Raw genomic sequence first — 22,554 nt, 5'->3', positions numbered from 1 at the left:
ACCTCTTATTTTTATCTTATGTCCCCGAATTCTAGACTTCCACACAAGCGGAAGCATTCTCTCAGCATCCACCCTGTAAAGTCTCCTCAGAATCTTTTTGTGTTTCACTAAAATCACATCCCATTCTTCCAAACTCTAATGGGTATAGGTCCCCTGTTCAACCTTCCTTCATAAAATCACAGAATCACAAAATTGTTACAGCACAGAAGACCATTAAGCCCATTGCATATGTACTAGCTCCACAACTGAGCATTCTGACTTGGTGCCATTTCCCTGCCCTTTCCTCCGTACCCTTGCACATTGTTTCTATTAAAATAGTAATTGAAAGCCTTCTTGAATGTCTCAATGGAACCTTCCTCCATCACACTTCCGGGCAGTGCATCCCAGACCTGAACCACTCACATTTGCTTCTTTTGCAAATCATTTTTAATCTGTGCCCTCTCATTCCTGGTCCTTTTATGAGTGGGAACAGTTTCTCCCTATCTACTCTGTCCAGCCCCCTCACGATTTTAAACATCTCTCTTAAATCTCCTCTTAGTCTTCTTCTCTCCAAGGAGTATAGCCCCGACCTAAAAAATATTAATTGAGCTTGACTCTCTGCTTCTTATTATTCAGTCAATTTTGTATCTGCCTTGCGACTAGATAGATAAATTCCCGGGACGCGATGAAATGGATCCCAGAATGTTGTGGCAGGCTAAGGAGGAAATTGCGGGCCCCCTAGCCGAGATATTTGAATCATCGACAGCCACAGGAGAAGTGCCTGAAGTTGGAGGGTAGCAAATGTTGTGCCCTTGTTTAAGAAGGGCTGTAGGGATAAGCCTGGGAACTACAGACCGATTAGCCTTACTTCTGTAGTGGGTAAATTGTTAGAAGGTATTCTGAGGGACAGGATCTACAGGCATTTAGATAGACAAGGGCTAATTAGGGAAAGTCAGCATGACTTTGTAAGGTGAAAGTCATGTCTCACGAATTTGATTGAATTTTTTGAAAGGGTAACCAAGAAGGTAGATGAGGGCAGTGCGATCCACGTTGTCTACATGGACTTTAGCAAGGACTTTGATAAGGTACCACATGGTAGGTTGTTGCAAACGGTTAAATCTCACGGAATCCAGGGAGAGGTAGCCAATTGGATACAAAATTGGCTTGGCGACCAAGGGTGGTTGTGGAGGGTTGTTTTTCAAACTGGAGTCCTGTGACCAGTGGTGTGCCTCAGGCTCGGTCCACTGTTATTTGTTTTTTTATATATAAATGATTTGGATGAGAATGTAGGAGGCATGATTAATTAGTTTGCAGATGACATCAGGCTTGGTGGCATAGTAGATAGTGAAGGTGGTAAGATTGCAACAGGATCTTGACCAATTGGGCCAGAGGACCGATGAATGGCAGATGGAGTTTAATTTGGATAAATGGGAGGTGATGCATTTTGGTAGATCAAATCAGGGCAGGACATACTCAGTTAATGGTAGGGAGTTGGGGAGTGTTACAGAACAAAGATCTAGGGGTACAGATTCATAGCTCCTTGAAGATGGAGTCGCAGGTGGACAGGGTATTGAAGAAGGCATTCAGCATGCTAGGTTTTATTGATCAGAATATTGAATACAGGAGTTGGGACGTCTTATTGAAGCTGGACAAGGCATTGGTAAGACCACACATGGGATACTGTGTTCAGTTCTGGTCATCCTATTATAGGAAGGATATTGTTAAACTAGAAAGAATGCAGAAGAGATTTATGAGGATGTTACTAGGACTTGATGGTCTGAGTTATAAGGAGGGGCTGTATAGGCTGGGACATTTTTCCCTGGAGCGTAGGAGGCTTAGGAGTGAACTTATAGAGGTCTATAAAATAATGAGGAGCATAGATAAGGTAGAGGAATCTAGAACTAGAGGGCATTGGTTTAAGGTAAGAGGGGAGAGATACAAAAGAGACCATAAAGGAAATCTTTTCACACAGAGGGTGATGAGCATCTGGAATGAGCTGCCAGAGGCAGTGTAGAGGCGGGTACATTTTATTCTTTAAAAAACAGTTTGACAGTTACATGGACAGGGTGGGTATAGAGGGATATGGGCCAAATGCGGACAAGTGGGGCTAGCTTAGTGATAGAAACTGGGCTGCATGGACAAGCTGGACTGAAGGAAAGGGCCTGTTTCCATGCTGTAAACATCTATGACTCTCTGTCCCGTTTACTCTATGAACTATAACCTTTCTCACAAGTCTGTTATGTGGCAGTGTATCGAATGCCTTCTGAAAGTCCATGTACACCACATTAACAGCATTACCCTTACCAACACTTTGTTTCCTCTTCAAAAAACTCCAGCATGTTAGTTAAACATATTTTTTATTTAGAAATCCATGTTAGCTTTTCCTAATCAATGCACATTTCTCCATGTGACAATTAATTCTAATACGAATAATTGTTTATAGAAGCTTCCCTTCCATACCATGAAGTTAAATTTACTGGTCCAAGCTTATCCTTACAACTTTTTTGGTCAAGAGCTTTGAGTCTGCAATTGTGTCTGCAATTCTGCAGTGCTCTGGAACCTCCCCCAAATCCAAGGAAGACTGAAGCCAGTAACCCTGCTATTTCTGCTCTCACTTCCTTCAATACGCTTGGATGCATGTTTCATCTGGTCCTGGTGCCTTGTCAACCTAAGTACCAACAATCTATCCAACACTTCCTTCATACCAATTTAAAATCCTTCTGATGATAGAGTTTCTCATCCGTCACCATGGACTGTGTAGAATATACCTCCTTGGTAAAGACAGATGCAAACTATTCACTTAATACCTCAGCCATGCCGCCTGCCTCCATATGTAAACATCCTTGGCCCTGGCACCAGGGAAGCAATATACCATCCTGGAGTTACACCAATGGCCACAGAAACGCTTGTATGTTCCCCTAACTAACAAATCCTCTAACACGACTGCTCTTCCTTTATTCTTCCTCCCCTTCAGCACACCCGAGCTGATAATAGCGCTACAAACCTGATTGCATTCCTCTAAGGAACGAATGCCCTCATCAGCTTCAAAAATGGAAAACAATTTGTGGGCAGGACCCCAGGGGGCTCCTGCACTACCTGCCTAGTTCTCTTGGGCTGCTTGGTGGTCACGCATTCCTTCAAACTGCACCGTAACCACCTCTCTGAACATGCTATGCACGTAGCCCTCAGCCTTCGAATGCATCACAGTGGCGCCAGCTGCTACTCGAGATCTGAAACCCAGAGCTCAAGTTTCTGCAGCTGTACTTCCTGCATACATGGCCATCAAGGACATCAGTAGCATCCAAGACTATGCACATATTACAGGACAGGCATTCCATTCGACTGACTGCCCTTGCACGTCTTGGACTTTACTTCCCTTTCGTTATCTTTATTTTATTTTGGATCATCTTACTATATTGACCCCAACTTTCCCTTATTCCTGGTGTTTCTCAGTTAAATCCAAGTATAGCTACTTGTTTAAAAATAACATGCTTTTCTAATTTACAGCAAATAAGCCCTTAATCCCAGGAATGAGCTCAGTGAACCTTCTCTGAACTGTTTCTAAAGCAATTACACCCTTTTTCAAATAAGGAAACCAAAACTGCAGACAAGGCTTTAGATGTGGTCTCACCGAGACTCTGCACAGCTGCAGCAAAACAGCCCTACTTTTATATTCCAGTCCCCTTGCAATAAACACCAATAAACACCTTCCTAATCACTTGCCGTACCTGCTTACTAACGTTTTCTGATTCATGAATCAGGACATCCAGATTCCACAGAGTTTTGCATTTATAAAGTATACGGCTTTTCTATATTTCCTACCAAAGTGGTAGGTTCACATTTTCCCCACTAGTTACAGCTTGCCAACCTGAAAATGACCCATTTAATCCCACTCACTGCTTCCGATTAACTAATAAATCCTTTATCCCAATATATGACCATGAGTTCTTACTTTTTGTAGGAAAGTTAAGACAACACTTACGGGAGTAACTTACAGGTCCCCTAACAGTAGCTACACTGTAGGGCAGAGTATACAGGATGAGATAAATGGAGTATGTAAGAAAGGTACTGCAATATTCATGGCTGATTTTAATGGACATGTGAAGTAGGGAGGACAGGTTGCCAAAGGTGGCCTAGAAAATTAGTTTATAGAGTATACTCCGGAAAGTTTCTTAGAGAGGCACGTCTGATCAGCTCCAGGATCCCAGGCTCGATTCCCGGCTTGGGTTACTGTCTGTGCAGAGTCTGCACGTTCTCCCTGTGTCTGTGTGGGTTTCCTCCGGGTGCTCCAGTTTCCTCCCACAAGTCCCAAAAGGCGTACTGTTAGGTGAATTGGAAATTCGGAATTCTCCCTCTATGTACCCGACAGGCGCCGAAATGTGGCAGCTAGGGGCTTTTCACAGTAACCTCTTACAGTGTTAATGAAAGCCTACTTGTGACAATAAAGATTATTATTATTATGATGTGGCACCTTGGAAATCCGGGTACACCACAGCTACAGGTTCCCCTTTAAACATCTTACTTGTTACTTCCTTAAAGAAGTTGAATAAATTGGTATGATTTCTCTTTCAAAAAACTATGCTGACTCTGCCTGTTTGCATTGTGAATTTCAAGTATCCTGCTGTAACCTCCTTAATAATGGATTTCAGGAATTCCCCAATGACTGGCCTATAGTTTCCTGCTTTCTGTCTCCCTCCTTTCTTGGAAAAAGGTGTTACATTTGTTATTTTCCAATTCACTGGACTGTTCCAGGATTTATGGCATTTTGGAAGATCACAACCAATGCATCTACTACCTCTGCTGCCACTTCTTTTGACCATAATAATAATCTTTATTATTGTCACAAGTAGGCTTACATTAAGTTTAGCGTACATGAAGTTACTGTGAAAAGGTAGGACAATAGATAAGCACGGCAAACTTTTGAGGAGGTATTTAATAATTCTCAGCAGAGGGCAGTGACCCAGAGCCAGGATCGAACCTGGGACCTCGGCGCCGTGAAACTGCAATGCTACCACTGCACCACCGTACTGCCCTCTGCTGAGAATTATTAAATACCTCCTCAAAAGTTTGCGGTGCTTATCTATTGTCCTACCTTTAAACCTAGATTCCCAGTTCACTTTAGTCAACTTTGCCTTCATGCTCTTATAATTAACTTTATTTAGGTTTAATAATAATAATAATAATAATAATCGCTTATTGTCACAAGTAGGCTTCAATGAAGTTACTGTGACAATAAGTGATTATTATTAAACCTAAATAAAGCTAATTATAAGAGCATGAAGGAAAAGTTGACTAAAGTGAACTGGGAATCTAGGTTAAAAGGTAGGATAATAGATAAGCATCAGCAAACTTTTGAGGAGGTATTTAATAATTCTCAGCAGAACTATATCCCAATGAGAAAGAAAGACTATGATAAGGACCCATCACCAGTGGCTGAAAAGAATGTTAAGGATAGTATCAAACTGAAAGAACTGTACAAGGTTTAAACACTAGTCTTAGACCCACACTTCTCACCCTCAAACTGAATTTGTGATTAACCTCACTTAGGTTCTCCTTTACTACGAGGATACTGCTTAGTCCTGTCTCATACCAGGACTAAAATAGCAAGCTCCCTGATTGGTGCTGGAATATACCTCTCTAAGATTCTGTCCTAAGTTCATTCTATGAACTCATTTTCCAGGCTACCTTTGTCAATCTGTTTTTCCTACTCTATATGTAGATTAAAACCAGCCATGAATATCGCAGTACCTTTCTACCACATATCTTCCTGTATACTGTACCATACAGTGTAGCTATTGTTAGGGGGCCTGTAAATTACTCCTGCAACTGTCCTTTCCTATTTCTCGTATCTAACTAAACTGTTTATATATCTTGATCTTTTAAGCTAAGGTCATTTCTCATTACTGTGCTAATGTCATTTTTAATTAGCAAAGCTACCCCACTAACTTTTCCTAACTTCCTAGCTTTTTGTAATGTCAAATACACCTGAATATTTGGGTCCCCGCCTTGGTCATCTTACAACAGTGTCTCTGTAATGGCAATCAGATCATACATCTTAATTTCTATTTGTGCGAACAATTCATCCCTTTTGTTGCAAATGCACATCCAGATACAGAACCTTTAATTTGGACTTTTACCATTTCTGCAAACTCCGGCCTCATCTGCTGGTGCAATTTTAAGTTTCTAAGCTCTGTACCTTCCTGTCACACTCTGCTATTATCATCCAAATCACTTTGCTCTATTGACTTGTCATTTCCCTTTAATTTCCCACATCTTTCCTTACAAGATCCACCCCCCCTCCACCCCCCCACCACCCCCCCCCCCACACCACCCCCCACCACCCCCACCCCCCCCCCCCCACCAACGATTGTAGCTTAAATTTCTCTCGAGTTATATGACTCATCAAAATATTGATCTCATCATGGTCCAGATGAATACCATCCCAATGGTACAGCTTCAACCCAGCTAAACCTGGCTTTTAAGCTTTATGAAAACCATAGTGTGGAACTCCCAGGCTCAAGAAGTATACATAATTTGAGGACTACATTTAAGAAATAAATTAAACAAAGTATCTTATTTGCTAAACAGGTTTGTACTAAATACCGCTGCCTACCCTGATTATTTCAAAAGTAATGTTAACTTGAAGATAATGGCTATTGTACAAATGAGAACAGAGGTTGTAGGTAGATGCTATGGTTCACAGTTGTAAGTCAATGCTATGGTTCAGTAGGTGTAGGTCAATGCTGTGGTTTACAGTTGTGGATCAATGCTATGGTTCAATAGGTGTAGGGCAATGCTATGGTTCAATAGGTGTAGGTGAATGCTATGGTTCAACAGTTGTGGGTCAATGCTATGGTTCATCATTTGTAGGTCAATGCTATGGTTCAGCAGCTGTAGGTCAATGCTATGGTTCAGCAGCTGTAGGTCAATGCTATGGTTCAGCAGCTATAGGCCAATGCTATGGTTCAGTAGGTGTAAGTCAATGCTATGGTTCAGCAGCTGTAGGTCAATGCTATGGTTCAGCAGCTATAGGCCAATGCTATGGTTCAGCAGCTGTGGGTCAATGCTATGGTTCAGTAGTTGTGGGTCAATGCTATGGTTCAGTAGGTGTATGTCAATGCTATTGTTCAGTAGGTGTAGGTCAATGCTATGGTTCAGCAGTTGTAGATCAATGCTGTGGTTCAGCAGCTGTAGGTGAGTGCTATGGTTCAGCATTTGTGGGTCAATGCTATGGTTCAGCAGTTGTAGGTGAATGCTATGGTTCAACAGTTGTGAGTCAATGCTATGGTTCAATAGGTGTAGGTCAATACTAAGGTTCAGTCGGTGTAGGTCAATACTAAGGTTCAGTCGGTGTAGGTCAATGCTAAGGTTCAGTCGGTGTAGGTCAATGATATGGTTCAGCAGTTGTGGGTCAATGCTATGGTTCAGCAGTTGTGGGTCAATGCTATGGTTCAGCAGCTGTAGGCGAATGCTATAGTTCAGCAGTTGTGGTCTAATGCTAAGGTTCAGCAGTTGTAGGTGACTGCTAAGGTTCAGCATTTGTTGGTCAATGCTATGGTTCAGTAGGTGCAGGTCAATGCTATGGTTCAGCAGTTGTGGGTCAATGCTATGGTTCACAGTTGTAAGTCAATGCTATGGTTCAGTAGGTGTAGGTCAATGCTATGGTTCAGCAGTTGTGGGTCAATGCTATGGTTCTGTAGGCGTAGGCCAATGCTATGGTTTGGCAGTTGTAGATCAATGCTGTGGTTCAGCAGTTGTGGGTCAATGCTATGGTTCAGTATGTGTAGGTCAATGCTAAGTTTTAAGTCAATGCTATGGTTCAGTAGTTGTAGATCAACGCTATGGTTCAGCAGCTGTAGGTGAATGCTATGGTTCAGCAGTTGTGGGTCAATGCTATGGTTCAGCAGATGTAGGTCAATGCTATGGTTCAGCAGTTGTGGGTCAATGCTATGGTTCAGTAGGTGTGGGTCAATGCTATGGTTCAGCAGTTGTAGGTCAATGCTATGGTTCAACAGTTGTGAGTTAATGCTATGGTTCAATAGGTGTAGGTCAATACTAAGGTTCAGTCGGTGTAGGTCAATGCTAAGGTTCAGTACGTGTGAGTCGATGCTATGGTTCAGTAGTTGTATGTCAATGCAATGGTTCAGCAGCTGTAGTTCAATGCTATGGTTCAGTAGGTGTAGGTCAATGCTATGGTTCAGTAGGTGTAGGTCAATGCTATGGTTCAGCAGTTGTAGGACAATGCTATAGTTTAATAGGTGTAGGTCAATGCTAAGGTTCAGTAGGTGTAGGTCAATGCTGTGGTTCAGCAGTTGTGGGTCAATGCTATGGTTCAGTAGGTGTAGGTCAATGTTATGGTTCAGCAGCTGTAGGGCAATGCTTTGGTTCAGCAGTTGTGGGTCAATGCTATGGTTCAGTAGGTGTAGGTCAATGCTATGGTTCAGCAGTTGTGGGCCAATGCTATGATTCAGTAGGTACAGGTCAATGCTATGGTTCAGCAGTTGTGGGTCAATGCTATGGTTCAGCAGTTGTGGGTCAATGCTATGGTTCAGCAGTTGTGGGTCAATGCTATGGTTCAGTAGGTGTAGGTCAATGCTATGGTTCAGCAGTTGTTGTCAATGCTATAGTTCAGCAGTTGTGGGTCAATGCTATGGTTCAGTAGGTGTAGGTCAATGCTATGGGCTCACTAGGTGTAGGTCAATTCTATGGTTCAGTAGGTAGAGGTCAATGCTATGGTTCAGCAGTTGTGGGTCAATGCTATGGTTCAGCAGTTGTGGGTCAATGCTATGGTTCAGCAGTTGTGGGTCAATGCTATGGTTCAGTAGGTGTAGGTCAATGCTATGGTTCAGCAGTTGTTGTCAATGCTATAGTTCAGCAGTTGTGGGTCAATGCTATGGTTCAGTAGGTGTAGGTCAATGCTATGGGCTCACTAGGTGTAGGTCAATTCTATGGTTCAGTAGGTAGAGGTCAATGCTATGGTTCAGCAGTTGTAGACCAATGGTATGGTTCAGAAAAACAATTCAGAAGTTACTATTATCGAAAAGTTTGGAAATGGTTTGAAGGTATCAGCAGAACTCTCACTTACCTGTAATAAATCAACATCCTCAGACTGACAGCATAGAAAGGGAGCAATGGATAACTGTTAGCTGAAACGTTAACTCTGTTTCTCTCCCCACAGGTGCTACCTGACTTGCTGAGTATTTCCAGTATTTTCTGTTTTTTGTTTCAGATTTCCAGCATCTGCAATATTTTGGATTTGATCTATGGTAAGGCTTGATTTGGGAAGACAAAGGTCAATAGGAATTGCACTCACCTAGGGCTCCAATCACAATATATATCCATTAATTTACAGATTGCATGTATGTTTCAGAATTTTGCAATCCATTGTACATATTCAGTCCTCTTTTTAGCATTTTGCACTATTCCCTCTAAGGTGCTTCCACCTGTGACCTGCTTCTCGGTTTTTGCCAATCAGCATGGAGCCCAGTACTACCCAGAGGGAGGCAGTAACCCTGGAAATACTCTCCTTTATTTGCCTTCCTTGCCTTCCTTATGTGCGAATGCCAGGGATTGCACAGCACTTCTCTTTAATGGATTAAGAAAGATCAACATCCATATTATGTGGGGTATTGTCAGTATGTACCTGCAACACACCACTTTGTGGCACAGCAAATTTAAATTACCACCCATTTAAAGCTGTTCCTTTAGGTTATTTCTTTCCATTTTTGTGCATTCATCCCTGAAAGGAGGATTTAAATATTCATTCAGTGGGGTTTAATTCTACTTTGTTTTACAGAATTAAGTCGAGTTATTATGCATCATCACACTACCAATTTTTTCTTTATCCACAAAACAAGTTAAAATCTTCTTCCAGTCGAACGAAAAAAAAGCAGAAATGCTAAATTTTATTCCAAGTTCTGTTGTGTGTATAATTTGTATGTATCTTTTGTTTTAGTAGATTCTGGAAAAGAAGTTCAGGCTTACCACTGATGGCATATTCTTTGAACCTGGCGGGAGGAGAACCCGGAGGTCAGGTTTCCGATTGTTCATTCCCAAATTCATGGGAGGGGGTGACTTGGTTTGCATGTTCTTGTTCATACTGCCAGGCGAGACCAGCAAACCTGGCGAATTACGGGGATTTCCATACCCATTTCCTGTTGCATAAAAGATATATATTTAACATATAACAGAAATCACTCCAAATGAGAAATTAGTGGTCAATAGCTGATCTTTCATGGGAATAAATAAAATTAATATAATAATTATGGCCACAAATACAGCACATCTGTTTTTGACATCTGTTAATTTCCATGACGCTTTATCAAACCTTTGGAAGTACGAAAGGACTGTTTCAATGAAGTGCGCCAATGAAATGCTATTTGTCGCAGAATCTCAGCATCTAACATCTAATATGCTTGATTTAATATCAGTACAGTTCTTTAAAAAGTAAGTTTTATTAATTGTCCTAAGAAATAGATTATGAAATTAAAGGCCGGAATTCTCCGGTCGTCAGGAGTCTCTTTACAAGCTGGCAGCGCATCCCCACCAGCAGGTTTCACGGAGGGGAGGTGGTTTCGATGGGAAATCCCATTGACAAGCGGCGGGAAGATAGAATCCCATTGCGAGTGAACGGCACGCCGCCGAGGAACACGCAGCTGGGGACCCGGAGAATCCTGCCCAATGGCTCCACCAATTCCCATTGGCATCAATAACTTCTGGAATATTTTTGTTTAAACAAGGAGTGCTGTTGAAATCAGGAGCAGATAATTTGGATTACTTACTACCGGATGCATGAAGGAGCTCAATTAATGATCACAGTTGAAATAGAAACACTGATGTATTAATGATTATATTTCCTGAGGTAATTAAGTACCTCTCCACCTTTTACAGGATTATGCCTTTTAAAAGCTAGTAGCCACTCCCCAGCACCCCACCCCCCAGCACACACACATCAGGCAACCCTGGCCCAATCATGCACACACATAAAATGCCAGCTTGGCACCTTAGCAGTGCCAATTCAAGCTTGCAGTGCCACTTGGGCAGTGCCAGGCTACCACCCAGTTGGCACTGCCAGGGTACCCAGGCGGCACCAGCAGTGCTAGGGCATCACCCTACTCAAAGGGCATGTAGCTGGGGGCCTGGGAGACCCTCACAAGTGGTGTTCCATCTGTGGGGACCAGTGCTGAACTGGCGCTCACCCAAGGTCTCTGAAATAAAGGGGTTGAATCCCATAGCCTCAGGTAGCTCAGGAATCTGCACATTAGAGCGAGGCTAACTGCCTCGCTCTATAATGCAGATTGGCTTAAAAGTTGAATCTCGCAAAGCTTTTCAAGTCGGGTAGATCCTGGCAGCAGGGTCTCCCCACTTTTAAAAGCCACGCTATGGCACGGCAAACTGATTTTCAGGTGCAGCGTGGCTGTAAGATTGTGGCCAAAAAGTTTAAAAGACTTCATAAACACATAGATTCGGCAGCAAATAATCAAACATGGCCGTGGCGGCATATAGCTAGTCACTGGACTAGTAATCAAGAGGCTAATGCTCTGGGGGCACAGGTTCAAATCCCACTACAGGATTGAATGACAAGCTGGTGGAATTTAAATTCAATTGATGAATTCTGCATTTGAAAGCTAGTCTCAGCAATGATGACCATGAAATCATCGTCTTTGTAAAAATCCATCTGGTTCACTAACACCCTTGAGTGAAGGAAGTCTACCCTCCTTACCGGATCTGGCCTACATGTGACTCCAGGCTCAGAGTAATGTGATGTGGAGATGCCGGGTGGGTACAGTAAGAAGTCTTACAAAAACCAAGTTAAAGTCCAGCTCCGAAAGCTAGTGATTCCAAACAAATCTGTTCGACTTTAACCTGGTGTTGTAAGACCTCTTACACAGAAATGTGGTTGGGGGGGGGGGGGGGGGGGGGGGGGGGGGAAATGAGCATGCACTCAATGAAAATAAGCTGAAGGGGCGAATGAACATAAAGTCTCCCTGCCTGAAAAATATAATTTCCCGGATGTGCCAGTGCAGGTAAAGACATAAAAGACCAATAGCGATTTGGGTCTCATAAGGAGGTATAAAGTACAAAAGCAAAAATGTAATGATAAATTTGTTCTGAGCATTGATTAAATGGTGTGCTGTGTGCAATTCCAAGCCCCAATTATAGAAAGGATCGACAAGGCAGAGTAAGCAATGTGGTGCAAATTCCCCAGGATGATGCCGGTAATGGAAAACTATTGGTATGTAGAGGGACTTAAGAACTTGGGATTACTTTCACTGAAGTAGACAAGGTTAAGAGGGGATTTAATAGATTTATTAAAATTATGAAGGGTTTTGATAGTAAATGGAGAAAGATTATTTAGTCTGGTCAGGGATTGGACTTCAATTGTCAAAAAGACTAAGGAAGCGGGTTAGGAAAAAACATCTTTACGCTGAGGACTGCTGGATATAGAATGCTTTGGCGCAGGGAGTAGTTCTTGCAGGCACCATTTTTTTTTTTTTTTAAATAATTTTTATTGAAAGAGTTTTTCCATACAGACATTCACCCCTACTAATTTTTAAATTATTTACAACACAATCCCTCTAGGCAAATGTCCCTCCCTCGCCCGCCCTCTCGCGCGCACCAGTCCTCCCCCCCCCCCCCCTCTCGCGCGCACCAGTCCTCCCCCCCCCCCCCCCAGGCAACCTTAACAAACAAGGCAGCCTACAGTTTCAGACATGAGCAGCGAGCAGACTTGCCCGCGTTACAGTCGTGCATGTCCCCCCACGACCCTTGCTGCCCCCCCCTCCCCCCCCCCCCCCCCCCCCCCCCCCCCCCCCCGGGTTGCTGCTGCCACGACCCCGCACGTCTATCTCTGATCTAAACTTGCAGGCACCATTTAACACAAAAATGAACAAATGTTTGAATCAGAGAAAGATGCAGGGCAATATGGAGAAAATGGGAAGGACAGTGGGATAGCTGTTCTAACAAAGGGCTAAAGGCTCTTTTTTGTGTTGTAATCTCTATGATTCAACGGTATAATATGGCATGCTGAAATTGGGGTGTTTCTGAAAAATCTTTCAGGTTATGTGATATTTGCATATCATAATCATGCAACAGAAGATTATTGGCACAGTTACTACACACAGATTTACTACTGCACCACTCAAGCTCTACCCATCTTTATTTAATGCATATTCAGAGCCCCAATCAGGATACAAGGTATATTTTTAATTAACGAAGAGTCAATTCTCATGGTACATCTGTTTTGAAGTCTATGGGGGTTTGAGACAACCTCTGTCTGACAGCAAGACTAGCACAGTTACGTTAACGTGAAATTTGCATCACACTGCCCTAATAAGTACAGTCTAACTGGACCATAAAAGGCACCAACTTGTACACAAGTCCTTTCAGGAATACTTTCCATTTGAACTTCAGAGACTACTAAATGAGCATGTCTGCATTCGGAAACATAATTCAAGTTTCTTCAACCTTCTTGGCATAACAACATTCATAAAGGACACTCAGAACACATGGTTGTGGATTGTGAACCAATTATGCAGAAACCCTTCATAAAATTAAAGAAAATAAATGAAAAATACATGCATGTGGTCGATTACAAAGTTTTTTTTGCATATACCCAAATATGCAAACCGCATCCTTCTTGCTTAGAATATTGCGGCGTGCACTGAGGCCTGGTGCTCCTCCTCAAGATAATCCATGAAACAGAATGACTTGATTAGATCTAGGAACAGAGATCTTCCCAAAAGCGTTTCATGTACAGATTAAAACTTTCCTCCTCAACCCAGTTTAAAATTATGGTGGATCATGAAAATTACAATCTGTAATACATCCATGAGCGCAGTACTAGAATTGTTTACCCACTATAAAGGACAAAAAATTATATATCTAAATTAGACATACTTCCGGACAATTACAAGAAGATGAGAAGCACATGTTTTTAATGTAAATTTAGCTCTTAAAGCCGCATAATTGTATTTTCTGCAAGATGTTAATAAAAGTACTTTACAGAGAGAAAGTTTATTGCTAAATTACTGTTTTAATCTCAAATACTGAATTTATTAATGGCAGTGGATTTAATACTGGATATGACGATTTTATTTATTTGTTAGAATTGAAGATTGATTGTACTCCGTAACAGTTCATAACAATTAACTTAGTTACAAAACTTTGCAGAAAATGTGGTTTGTGCACAAGCTGCAAATGTAGAAGTCCTGATGTGAAATCAGGAAACCATTAAGGATAAACCTCAGTGTGATTTCATTCATCAGCAATACCAATCTGTTGACTCAATTTGGTCTAAACAATGCCTTTGATAGGATATAATCTGAGGTTTTCAGTAACCGACAGTCTCTACAGTTCTCACAGGCAGAGTGCACCAGATATTCATTATGAGTTAAGTTTTCCCAATAGCCCAGAGAGCTAAAAAGACCAGGATGGTCGTTAAGTTTTGATACCAAGACTATGCTTGCTATCTAGCTCAATGGTGTGGTTCTACAAGTGGCTTTAATGTTCTTAGGTTACTGAAGGGAACAAAGTAAAAAAAGCAATGTTCTTTCTATTTAGCAACCTGCACTGGAAGTGTGTGCATATTTGAGAGTGAGTGTGTCCATCATGTGACAGGATGAGGCTTGGCTGTGATACCTGATTGAATTGCCTGCCAAAGCATAGTGCCAAGTGGCACTAATGACTGATGGTGACCAGTTGGCTGAAGCAGGGAAGGGAATTAGAAACAGTGGAACCATTCCATACAATGGAATTAATATCTTCGGAAAAGAAAGAAAGAAGAGAAAACCGGTGGAGAAAAGTTAAAGAGAAACAAATTAATCAAGGACACAGTGTAGGCTTCATTATGAATAAAACAGAAATGTGACAAAAGCTTAGACGAGCTCCACATTAAACATGATGCAATATTTTAGAAAATTTTAGAAGCTCTAGGAAAATTCATTGGTTATATGAAAAAAGTCTCAACCTAAAATTAAATCTGAGGTAATATCTACAACAATGTTTATTTACGTAGTGTCTTTAAAGGAATAAAACATCACAAGACACATCAGAGGATTATTAACAAACAAAATACGATACTAAACCACACAAGGCGAGATTACGGCAAGGAGGAGTGTCCTAAGAGAGTTAGAGAGGTGGAGTAGGTTAAATTGGGAATTACAGAGTTTAGGGCCTTAGCAGCTGAAGGCACTGAAATTTTCCAGTTTTGGAAAATTAAAATCGGGGTGCTCAAGAGGCCAGAATTGGAGGAGCGCAGATATCTTCAGAGAGTTGTGTGCCGGAGGAGATTAGAAATTAGTGGGACAGGGCCATGGACAGACTTTGAAATAAAGATGAAGATTTTAAAATTGAAGGGCTTAAATAAGAGACAATGCAGTTCAACAAGCACAAGGATGATGAGTTAATGGGACATTATGTGTGTTAGGGACACGAGCAGTGGAAATTTGGATGACTTCAAGTTTCTGGAGGGTAGAAAATGAGGCGCTGACCAGGGGTTTGTTGGAATAGTCAAGAGGTAACAAAAACATTAGTGAGGGGTTCAGCAGCTGATGAAGTGAGGTAACCTCCGAGTCAAGTGACATCATTGGAGGTGAAAATAGGCACTCTTAGTAATGATGCGGATATGTGGTCAGAAGTCTATCTTGGTTTGAAATATGATGCCAAGATTGCAAAGGATCTGGCTCAACCTCAGACAGTTGCTAGAGCGAGAGACAGAAGCAGTGGCTAGGGAAGAGAGTGAGAGTATTGGGCCCGACTCGGGGCATGACGAGGCAGTTAAATTGCGATGCCCGTGACACCTTGTGAGATCTAATGGGATCTCATGAGATGCCGCAATCTGGATCTCGCCCTCGCTGAGCAAGATCCAGATTCGGCGCACTTAAATATGTATGCACCAGATTCTCCCAAGGTCTGGGATCAAACACCGACGTTTGGGACACCTCGCTATGGCACCATTTTGCACTGGTCCAAATAAATGTGGACCAAGTGTAACAGTACCTTGGAGGGGTGTCCCCCAGGCCATCGGTGGCCCCCCAGGTGGTTGGGCTCTGGGCAAAGTGGTACACTGGCACTCCTGTTGGCACATGGGCACCTTGGCACTGCCAGCCAGGCACCTTGGCACTGCCTTCCAGACACCCTGGCAGTGCCAGCTGGGCACTGTCAGGCTGCCTTGAGTGACTCTACCAGGCTGGCAGGGGCGCTGCTAGGGTACCAGGCTGGTAGTCTGGGTGCCAGGTTGGCACTGCCAAGGATTGGGCCTGGGTGTGCCTTGCCCTTATGATGTGGGGTGAGGGGGTCTTGTAGATCTCCTAACAGGTAAGTTGGGGTGTGGGGGTGGGGTGTTCAGAGGCCATGGTGGAGGTGTCTGGGGGGGGGGGGGGGGGGGGTCCAGAGATCGAGGTGATCTGGGTGGCACCTAAAAATGGTGCCCCGATCTCTTTCTGCACTGATGAGCTCAAATGAAGGTGTGCGGTGAGGCCAAACAAAACAGAGTGTCGTTTGACAATGAGGTCTTTCTAGGCACTGCAGGCACGAAGAAACATACCGCTAAACACACCAAAAACTGGACTCTGTTTTTTACCCATTAAATCACGTCCAGTGGCTTTGGATTTCCCAATTTTTAGTTGAAGTAAAATTCTGTTCAACCCAGTCTGGTCATTGAGCAAGCAGTGTGACAATTTAGAGAGAATAGAAGGATCAAGAAAGCTGGTGGTGGTGTAGAGCTGGGAGTCCACCAAATATGTGTAGAAACCGTGCTGCACTTTCAGAAGAAATTGCCAAGGGGTAGCATGTAGATGAGAAATAGGAGGTGGCCAAGGATAGATCTAATACTTTGAGTTTTAACTACTGCCTCATGCTCTTAGACTTAGATCTACGGAGATCACAGATGTTAGTCACTGTATATAGTATAGATGGCTACTAATTAAAATGCAGTTTCAGAAAAGTATAGAGCAGTGATTTTAATCAAATCTAAAGTACAGTATTTATGTTTATAAATGTCCTAAATTATAAGCATGAATTTCACTTAAATGATGTACTTGAAGATTATGGTTATTCAAGGAATTTTCTACCTAAAATATTAGGCAAGGAATATAGGGTGTGGCCTACACAGATCTGTGGCTGATGTGAAGAAAATTATGCATTTCTCATGAATTCAGCCAGAAACGGTACAGTTTGAAGAACTCAGTTCAATAAAAGTAATGGTCCTAAGTCACAAAATAATCAATGTTCAAAGGTTTTCCTTGTTAATATTTTTGTTACCATTAATGGTTACCATAAAAACAAAGGTAAAATTATAATGTTTTAAGCTATTGCTTTCTCTGAAAGAATGTCTGTTAGCCTTTTATAAGTGATGTTTCTTGAGCAGGGATGATATTACACAGTAAAGTCTGATGAGTGATTCATTATGTGAAGTGGTTTCAGATGTTTTAACATGGTTAGGCATGATATAAATTGTAAGCATTATTAAAAATATAGCAGTAGAAACTACAACATCAATAGTAATTTGCAAATAATGGATTGAATAATATAATATAAATATCTAACAGCTTTAACATGCCAGGAAAGACTCCTGTACTTATGTATCATTGCATTAACTTTGTATGGGATGGGAAAATGGCATCAATAAAACAATGAACATTTTGTTTTAATAAACACTTTGGGAATGTGTAATAGTCTGAAAAACAAACCACTAAATAAGTTGTGTTCAGTCATAGAGAACTAACTGTAGCAGAGTCCACATGCTTTTAATACGCCCAAATTTTCCTGTGCCAGAGTGGTAGGATGTGGGTTTGGCGTCACGATTCCTCACACAGTGAATTTCTGATCTTGCAAGTTCCACTGTAGGGAGATGATGAGAAGAGACATACACACCCCTATGGTTTGGGAGGAAGAAATAAGAGGGAAACTCATGCTATGCTAATCTTGTGTGTTTCTTCGACATCAATTTTAATTGTTTTTAATGCATCCGCAATGGTATATTACAGGAAATTATGTAATGAGAGAAAGAAAATCATCAAAAATATTCAAAGAACTATGGAAATATTGGCGGAGAAAAAGGACGCAGAATAGCACGCACCTTTGCTTGTTTGCAATTGGCAAAGTACTGACAGAGTACCGACTGTGCATTCAGCCCGTGCTTGTAAAACCCAGAACATAACATCTAAAGTAAGCTGTGATTCCGGGATTGGACAGCACTTGCTGAACAATTCTGAGTGTGCTAGGAATTTAGAATGATCAGTCAGGTTCACAACATGCTCCACTTACATCTCCTAAAAGCTACATATATTTATATGCAGGAATCTGTTCTCTGCAGGTAAAAGAAACAGGCATTATGTTTTGTTGAATTAAACAAAAGCATGGGGCAATAGGTCTCCATGGCAATGCCTCAACCAATCAAAATAAACCTGCCAACCCTTTTCTCTTGCAGCATAAATTGTTGCTCCCATTGAAATTTGGAATTTTTGCATCTGTCCTGATGAATGCAAGATGAAAAGCTTCGACAGCATGTCTCTTTCTTCAGTAATACTTAAGATCTATACGACCAAAAAACTATAAATAAAAAGGTGAAAGTCTACCTAGAGCTAAAATACTATTGCCCCATGCTTTTGTTTAATTCAAAGAAACATATTGCCTGGGAACTGTTTCTTTTGCCTGCAGAAAACAGATTCTTGCCTATGAGTATATGCAAAAGGTTAGGCTCAAAACAGAGGGGCGAAATTCTCCGACCCCCACCAGGGTCGGAGAATCGCCTGGGACCGCCGAAAATCCCACCACCCGGGAAGTGGCGGTGGCGGGAATCTCGCCCCTCCGATCGGCAAGGCCCCTGCAGTGATTCTTCGGCCCGGACGGGCCGGTGTCCCGCCGCTGGGAGGCCTCTCCCGCCGCCGAGGTTTGAACCACCTCTGGTGGCGGCGGGATCGGCGGCGGGAGCGGGCCCCGGGGTCCTGGGGGGGGGGGGGGGGGGTCGATCGGACCCCGGGGGGGTGCCCCCACGGTGGCCTGGCCCGCGATCGGGGCCCCCCGCTAAGACTCCGGGCCAGTGCCCTGGGCGCACTCTTTCTCCTCCGCGGCCTCCGCCATGGCGGAAGCCGAAGAGAAACCCACATCGCGCATGCGCCGGTGGTGACGTCAGCGGCAGCTGGCCGCTGACGTCACCACCAGCGCATGCGCCGACCGGCGAAAGCCTTTCGGCCAGCCCCGCTGCCGGGGGCGCCGGTTTTTTGCGCCAGTCGCCTGGTGCCAACCGCTCCGGCACGGGGCTAGCCCCCAAGGTGGGGAGAATTCCCCACCTTTGGGGAGGCCCGACCCCGGAGTGGTTGGCGCCACTCCCCTACGCCGGGACCCCCCGTCACGCCGGGTAGGGGAGAATCCCGCCCGAGGTCTGTCATTCCAGATGTAAGACTTCTTGATCTATATATATCGGTACCATATTAATGAATATCCTACAGCTCACACTCTCAAGTCAGATAAATTACTTCCAAGATCCATTTTGCAAAAAATGGATCAAATTATTTTGTCAAATATAAGCAGAAAATGCTGGAAAATACTCAGCAAGTAAGTGGTCACATAATTTGATGTCATTTTGCTTTATTCTTTCATGGGACATGGGCAAGGCCAGCATTTGTTGCCAATCCCTAATTGCCCTTCGGAAGGCAGAAGTAATAATAATAATGTTTCTTAGTGTCAGAAGTAGGTTTATATTAACACTGCAATGAAGTTACTGTTAAAAACTCCGGCCCCAGTCCGGGTACACTGAGGGAGAATTCAGAATGCCCAATTCACCTAACAAGCACATCTTTCAGGACTTCTGGGAGGAAACCGGAGAGCCCGGAGGGAACCCATGCAGACACGGGGAGAAAGTGCAGACTTCGCACAGACAGTGACCCAAGCCGTGAATTGAACCAGAGTCCCTGGTGCTGTGAAGCAACAGTGCTAAGCACTACGCTACCGTGACGCCCAAGCTGCCTTCTTGAACCACTGCAGTCCATGTGATGTAGACACACTCACTGTGCTGTTAGGAGGGAAGTTCCAGGGTTTTAATTCAGTAACAGTAACAAAGTTGATTCAGTAACAAAGTAATAGTGACGGAATGGTGATGCAGTTCCAAGTCAGGATGTTATGTGGCTTGGAGGGGAACTTACAGATCGTGGTGTTCCCATGAGTCTGCTGCCATTGTCCTTTTAGGTGATAGAGGTAACGGATTTGGTAGGTGCTGCGAGGGACCCTTGATAAGTTGTTGCAGTGCATCTTGTATGTAGTAAGAGCTGTTTACATGGTGGGTGAGTGGTGAGGGAATTGTGTGTTGAGGTTGATGGGTGGGATGCCAATAAAGGGGGCTGCTTTGTCCTCAAGCTACTTGAGTGTTTGTGGTGCTGCACTCAGATAAGTGGAGTGTATACCATCAGACTCCTGACTTTAATTTATAATAATAATCAGAAGAATTCCCAACCTATAACCTGCGCTTGTAGCCAGTGTTTATATGGCTGGTTCAGTTCAATTTCTTGTAAATGGTAACCTCCAGAGTGTTTTTGAAAATTGTTATTTCTTATTCGTTCTTGGGATGTCGGTGTCGCTGGCTCGGCCAGAATTTGTTGCCCATCCCTAATTGCCCTTGAACTGAATGGTGTACTCGGCCACTTCAGTGAGCAGGCAGTTAGGAGCCAACCGCATCGCTGTGTGGGTCTGGAGTCACATGTAGGCCAGACCGGGTAAGAACGGCAAATCTCCTTCCCTGAAGGACATTAGTGAACCAGATGGATTTTTATGACAATCGGCAATGGTTTTGTGGCAGTCATTAGACTTTTAGTTAAAGTTTAAAAAAAAAAATTGAGTTCAAATTTCACCATCTGCTGCGGTGGGATTGGAGCATTACCCTGGGTCTCTGGATTACTAGTCCAGTGACAATACCGTTACATCACTGCCTCCCCTTCATTAATAATTTAGAAATTGTCTGTCTATAGATGTTGTACTGCTAATGTTCCAATTAAGGAAATGTAATGAAGAGTCATTTTATTGCCTAATCTGCTCAAATAAAGAAAATCATTTTATAATTTCTCCTTCCTTTGTAAAAAAAGTGCAGTTTATACAATAATGTTTTATCAATACTGATGCATGTGGAAGGAGGGGAAAAGAGAGAGAAGAGATAAATTAAATAAATATCAGGTGATTTGTGAGGAGTCACCTAACTGCAGAATTCAGATCATATAATTAATCAAGAGAATGAAACTGAAAATATAAGTTTCTCAACATCATACTACTTCATACTTCAGGCTTTTATTCAGTTTTCAGTTAATTTACTAAGCAGCAATATATTTATAGCATTGACCCTTTCCTGTCCTTAAGGTAAACTGACATTAATACAAGATTTTTGTTTCTTTTCTACCTCAAATTCTTCACCTCACCATCTTCCTTCAAAAGTAGCGCTCGAACTGCTTCGTTGCGCCTGACTCGGTGATACGATAAGGCCGTTAAATCTCGTGAGAGGCCTGGAAGAGGCACAGGTGCAAGGCAGGCAATGCCAAGGTGCCCAGGTGGCAGGTTCCCCATGCCAGGGCTCGGGCCAGAGGGTTCTCTGCCCTTAAGAGGGAGGGTGAGGGGGTGCTCGAGGACCCCCAAAGAGATTGCGGTGGCATTTAAAAGCTCGTCAGTGCAGGAAATGAGGTCCCAAAACAAAAGAGCCCCGTTCAATAGCGGGGTTGTTCTCGATGGCCACTATTCGCGCCCAACATGGGACTCTTTTTTTAACATTAAATCATGGCCATTGTCTTTACATCGTCTGCTCGGTCAGGAATTACAGGGGCGGTTATCACCAAAAGTGAACCTGACATGGTGGTCCTCACGGTGGGCCATGTCCATCCAAGGGCTACCCACCAGTACAATGTGTGACTGACCTGCCCACCCCTCCCCTACCAGACCCCCACCACCCCCCCCCCCCCTCCCCCCCCTCAGCGAACCAGTGAATATAGAGAGCCGCCCCAGGGACCCCTTAAATAGGGAGACCCCCACAGTGACTTCTAATTAAAGGAACCCTCCCACAAAGGCTCCTAAATAGAGTGACCCCACCAGGGACCCCTAACTAAAGAATCCCCCACAGAGACCCCGTAAATATTGGGATCCACCATAGGGTCCATTCCTGGAAAGAGAACATCTGTGACCTGTGTTTAAAGCCCTCAGATCATTTAGCTGAATGCACTTAACTCTCTCCCTGTGTGGGAGGTTGGATTCCGTTGGTTAGGGGTCCCCGAGGGGGTCTCCCGTTTTAGGTGGTCTCTGTGCGGAATTTCTTTATTTGGGTGTCTCTTTAATTAGGGTGTTTCAATGGGGGACCTCCCTGTTCAGGGGGCTTCTGCGGGGGTGGGGCGGGTCACCCTTGTATTTGGGAAGGGGGACCCAGAAAATCCGGGGGAAGGGTTACATAAATTTGCACTGAAGGGACACTGAATAACTTTGTGATTTGCGCTTCCATCAGTAGCAGTTCTCCTCCGGCAGGAGAACATAGGGTATGATCTCCAAAAAGGGAGTCCCCTTGCGAGCCTGTTTAGCCGCGTGTTTCCCAGCACGCGCAGTGCTGAG

The 22,554-nt window shown here is 43.3% G+C and overlaps 1 protein-coding gene across 15 annotated transcripts in view; it reads right to left on the bottom strand.

The window, feature by feature from the left end:
- Positions 1 to 22,554, bottom strand: part of mef2cb (myocyte enhancer factor 2cb) — a 302,736-nt gene that overhangs the window by 22,117 nt on the left and 258,065 nt on the right. For 11 of the 15 annotated variants that reach the window (XM_038805302.1, XM_038805303.1, XM_038805317.1 and 8 more), the window contains 2 exons: positions 9,964 to 10,133; positions 9,065 to 9,088 (listed from right to left, as the gene is read on the bottom strand). In XM_038805302.1, coding sequence (XP_038661230.1) covers positions 9,065 to 9,088; positions 9,964 to 10,133 — 194 coding nt within the window. The remainder of the gene's footprint in view (positions 1 to 9,064; positions 9,089 to 9,963; positions 10,134 to 22,554) is intronic. The other 4 variants (XM_038805315.1, XM_038805309.1, XM_038805314.1 and 1 more) reach the window with 1 other exon arrangement.

This window comes from Scyliorhinus canicula, chromosome 8 (assembly GCF_902713615.1).
Source record: "Scyliorhinus canicula chromosome 8, sScyCan1.1, whole genome shotgun sequence".
Classification (NCBI taxonomy): domain Eukaryota; kingdom Metazoa; phylum Chordata; class Chondrichthyes; order Carcharhiniformes; family Scyliorhinidae; genus Scyliorhinus; species Scyliorhinus canicula.
Note: the sequence above shows the minus strand (reverse complement) of the source record. Positions and strands in the feature narration are given on the sequence as shown.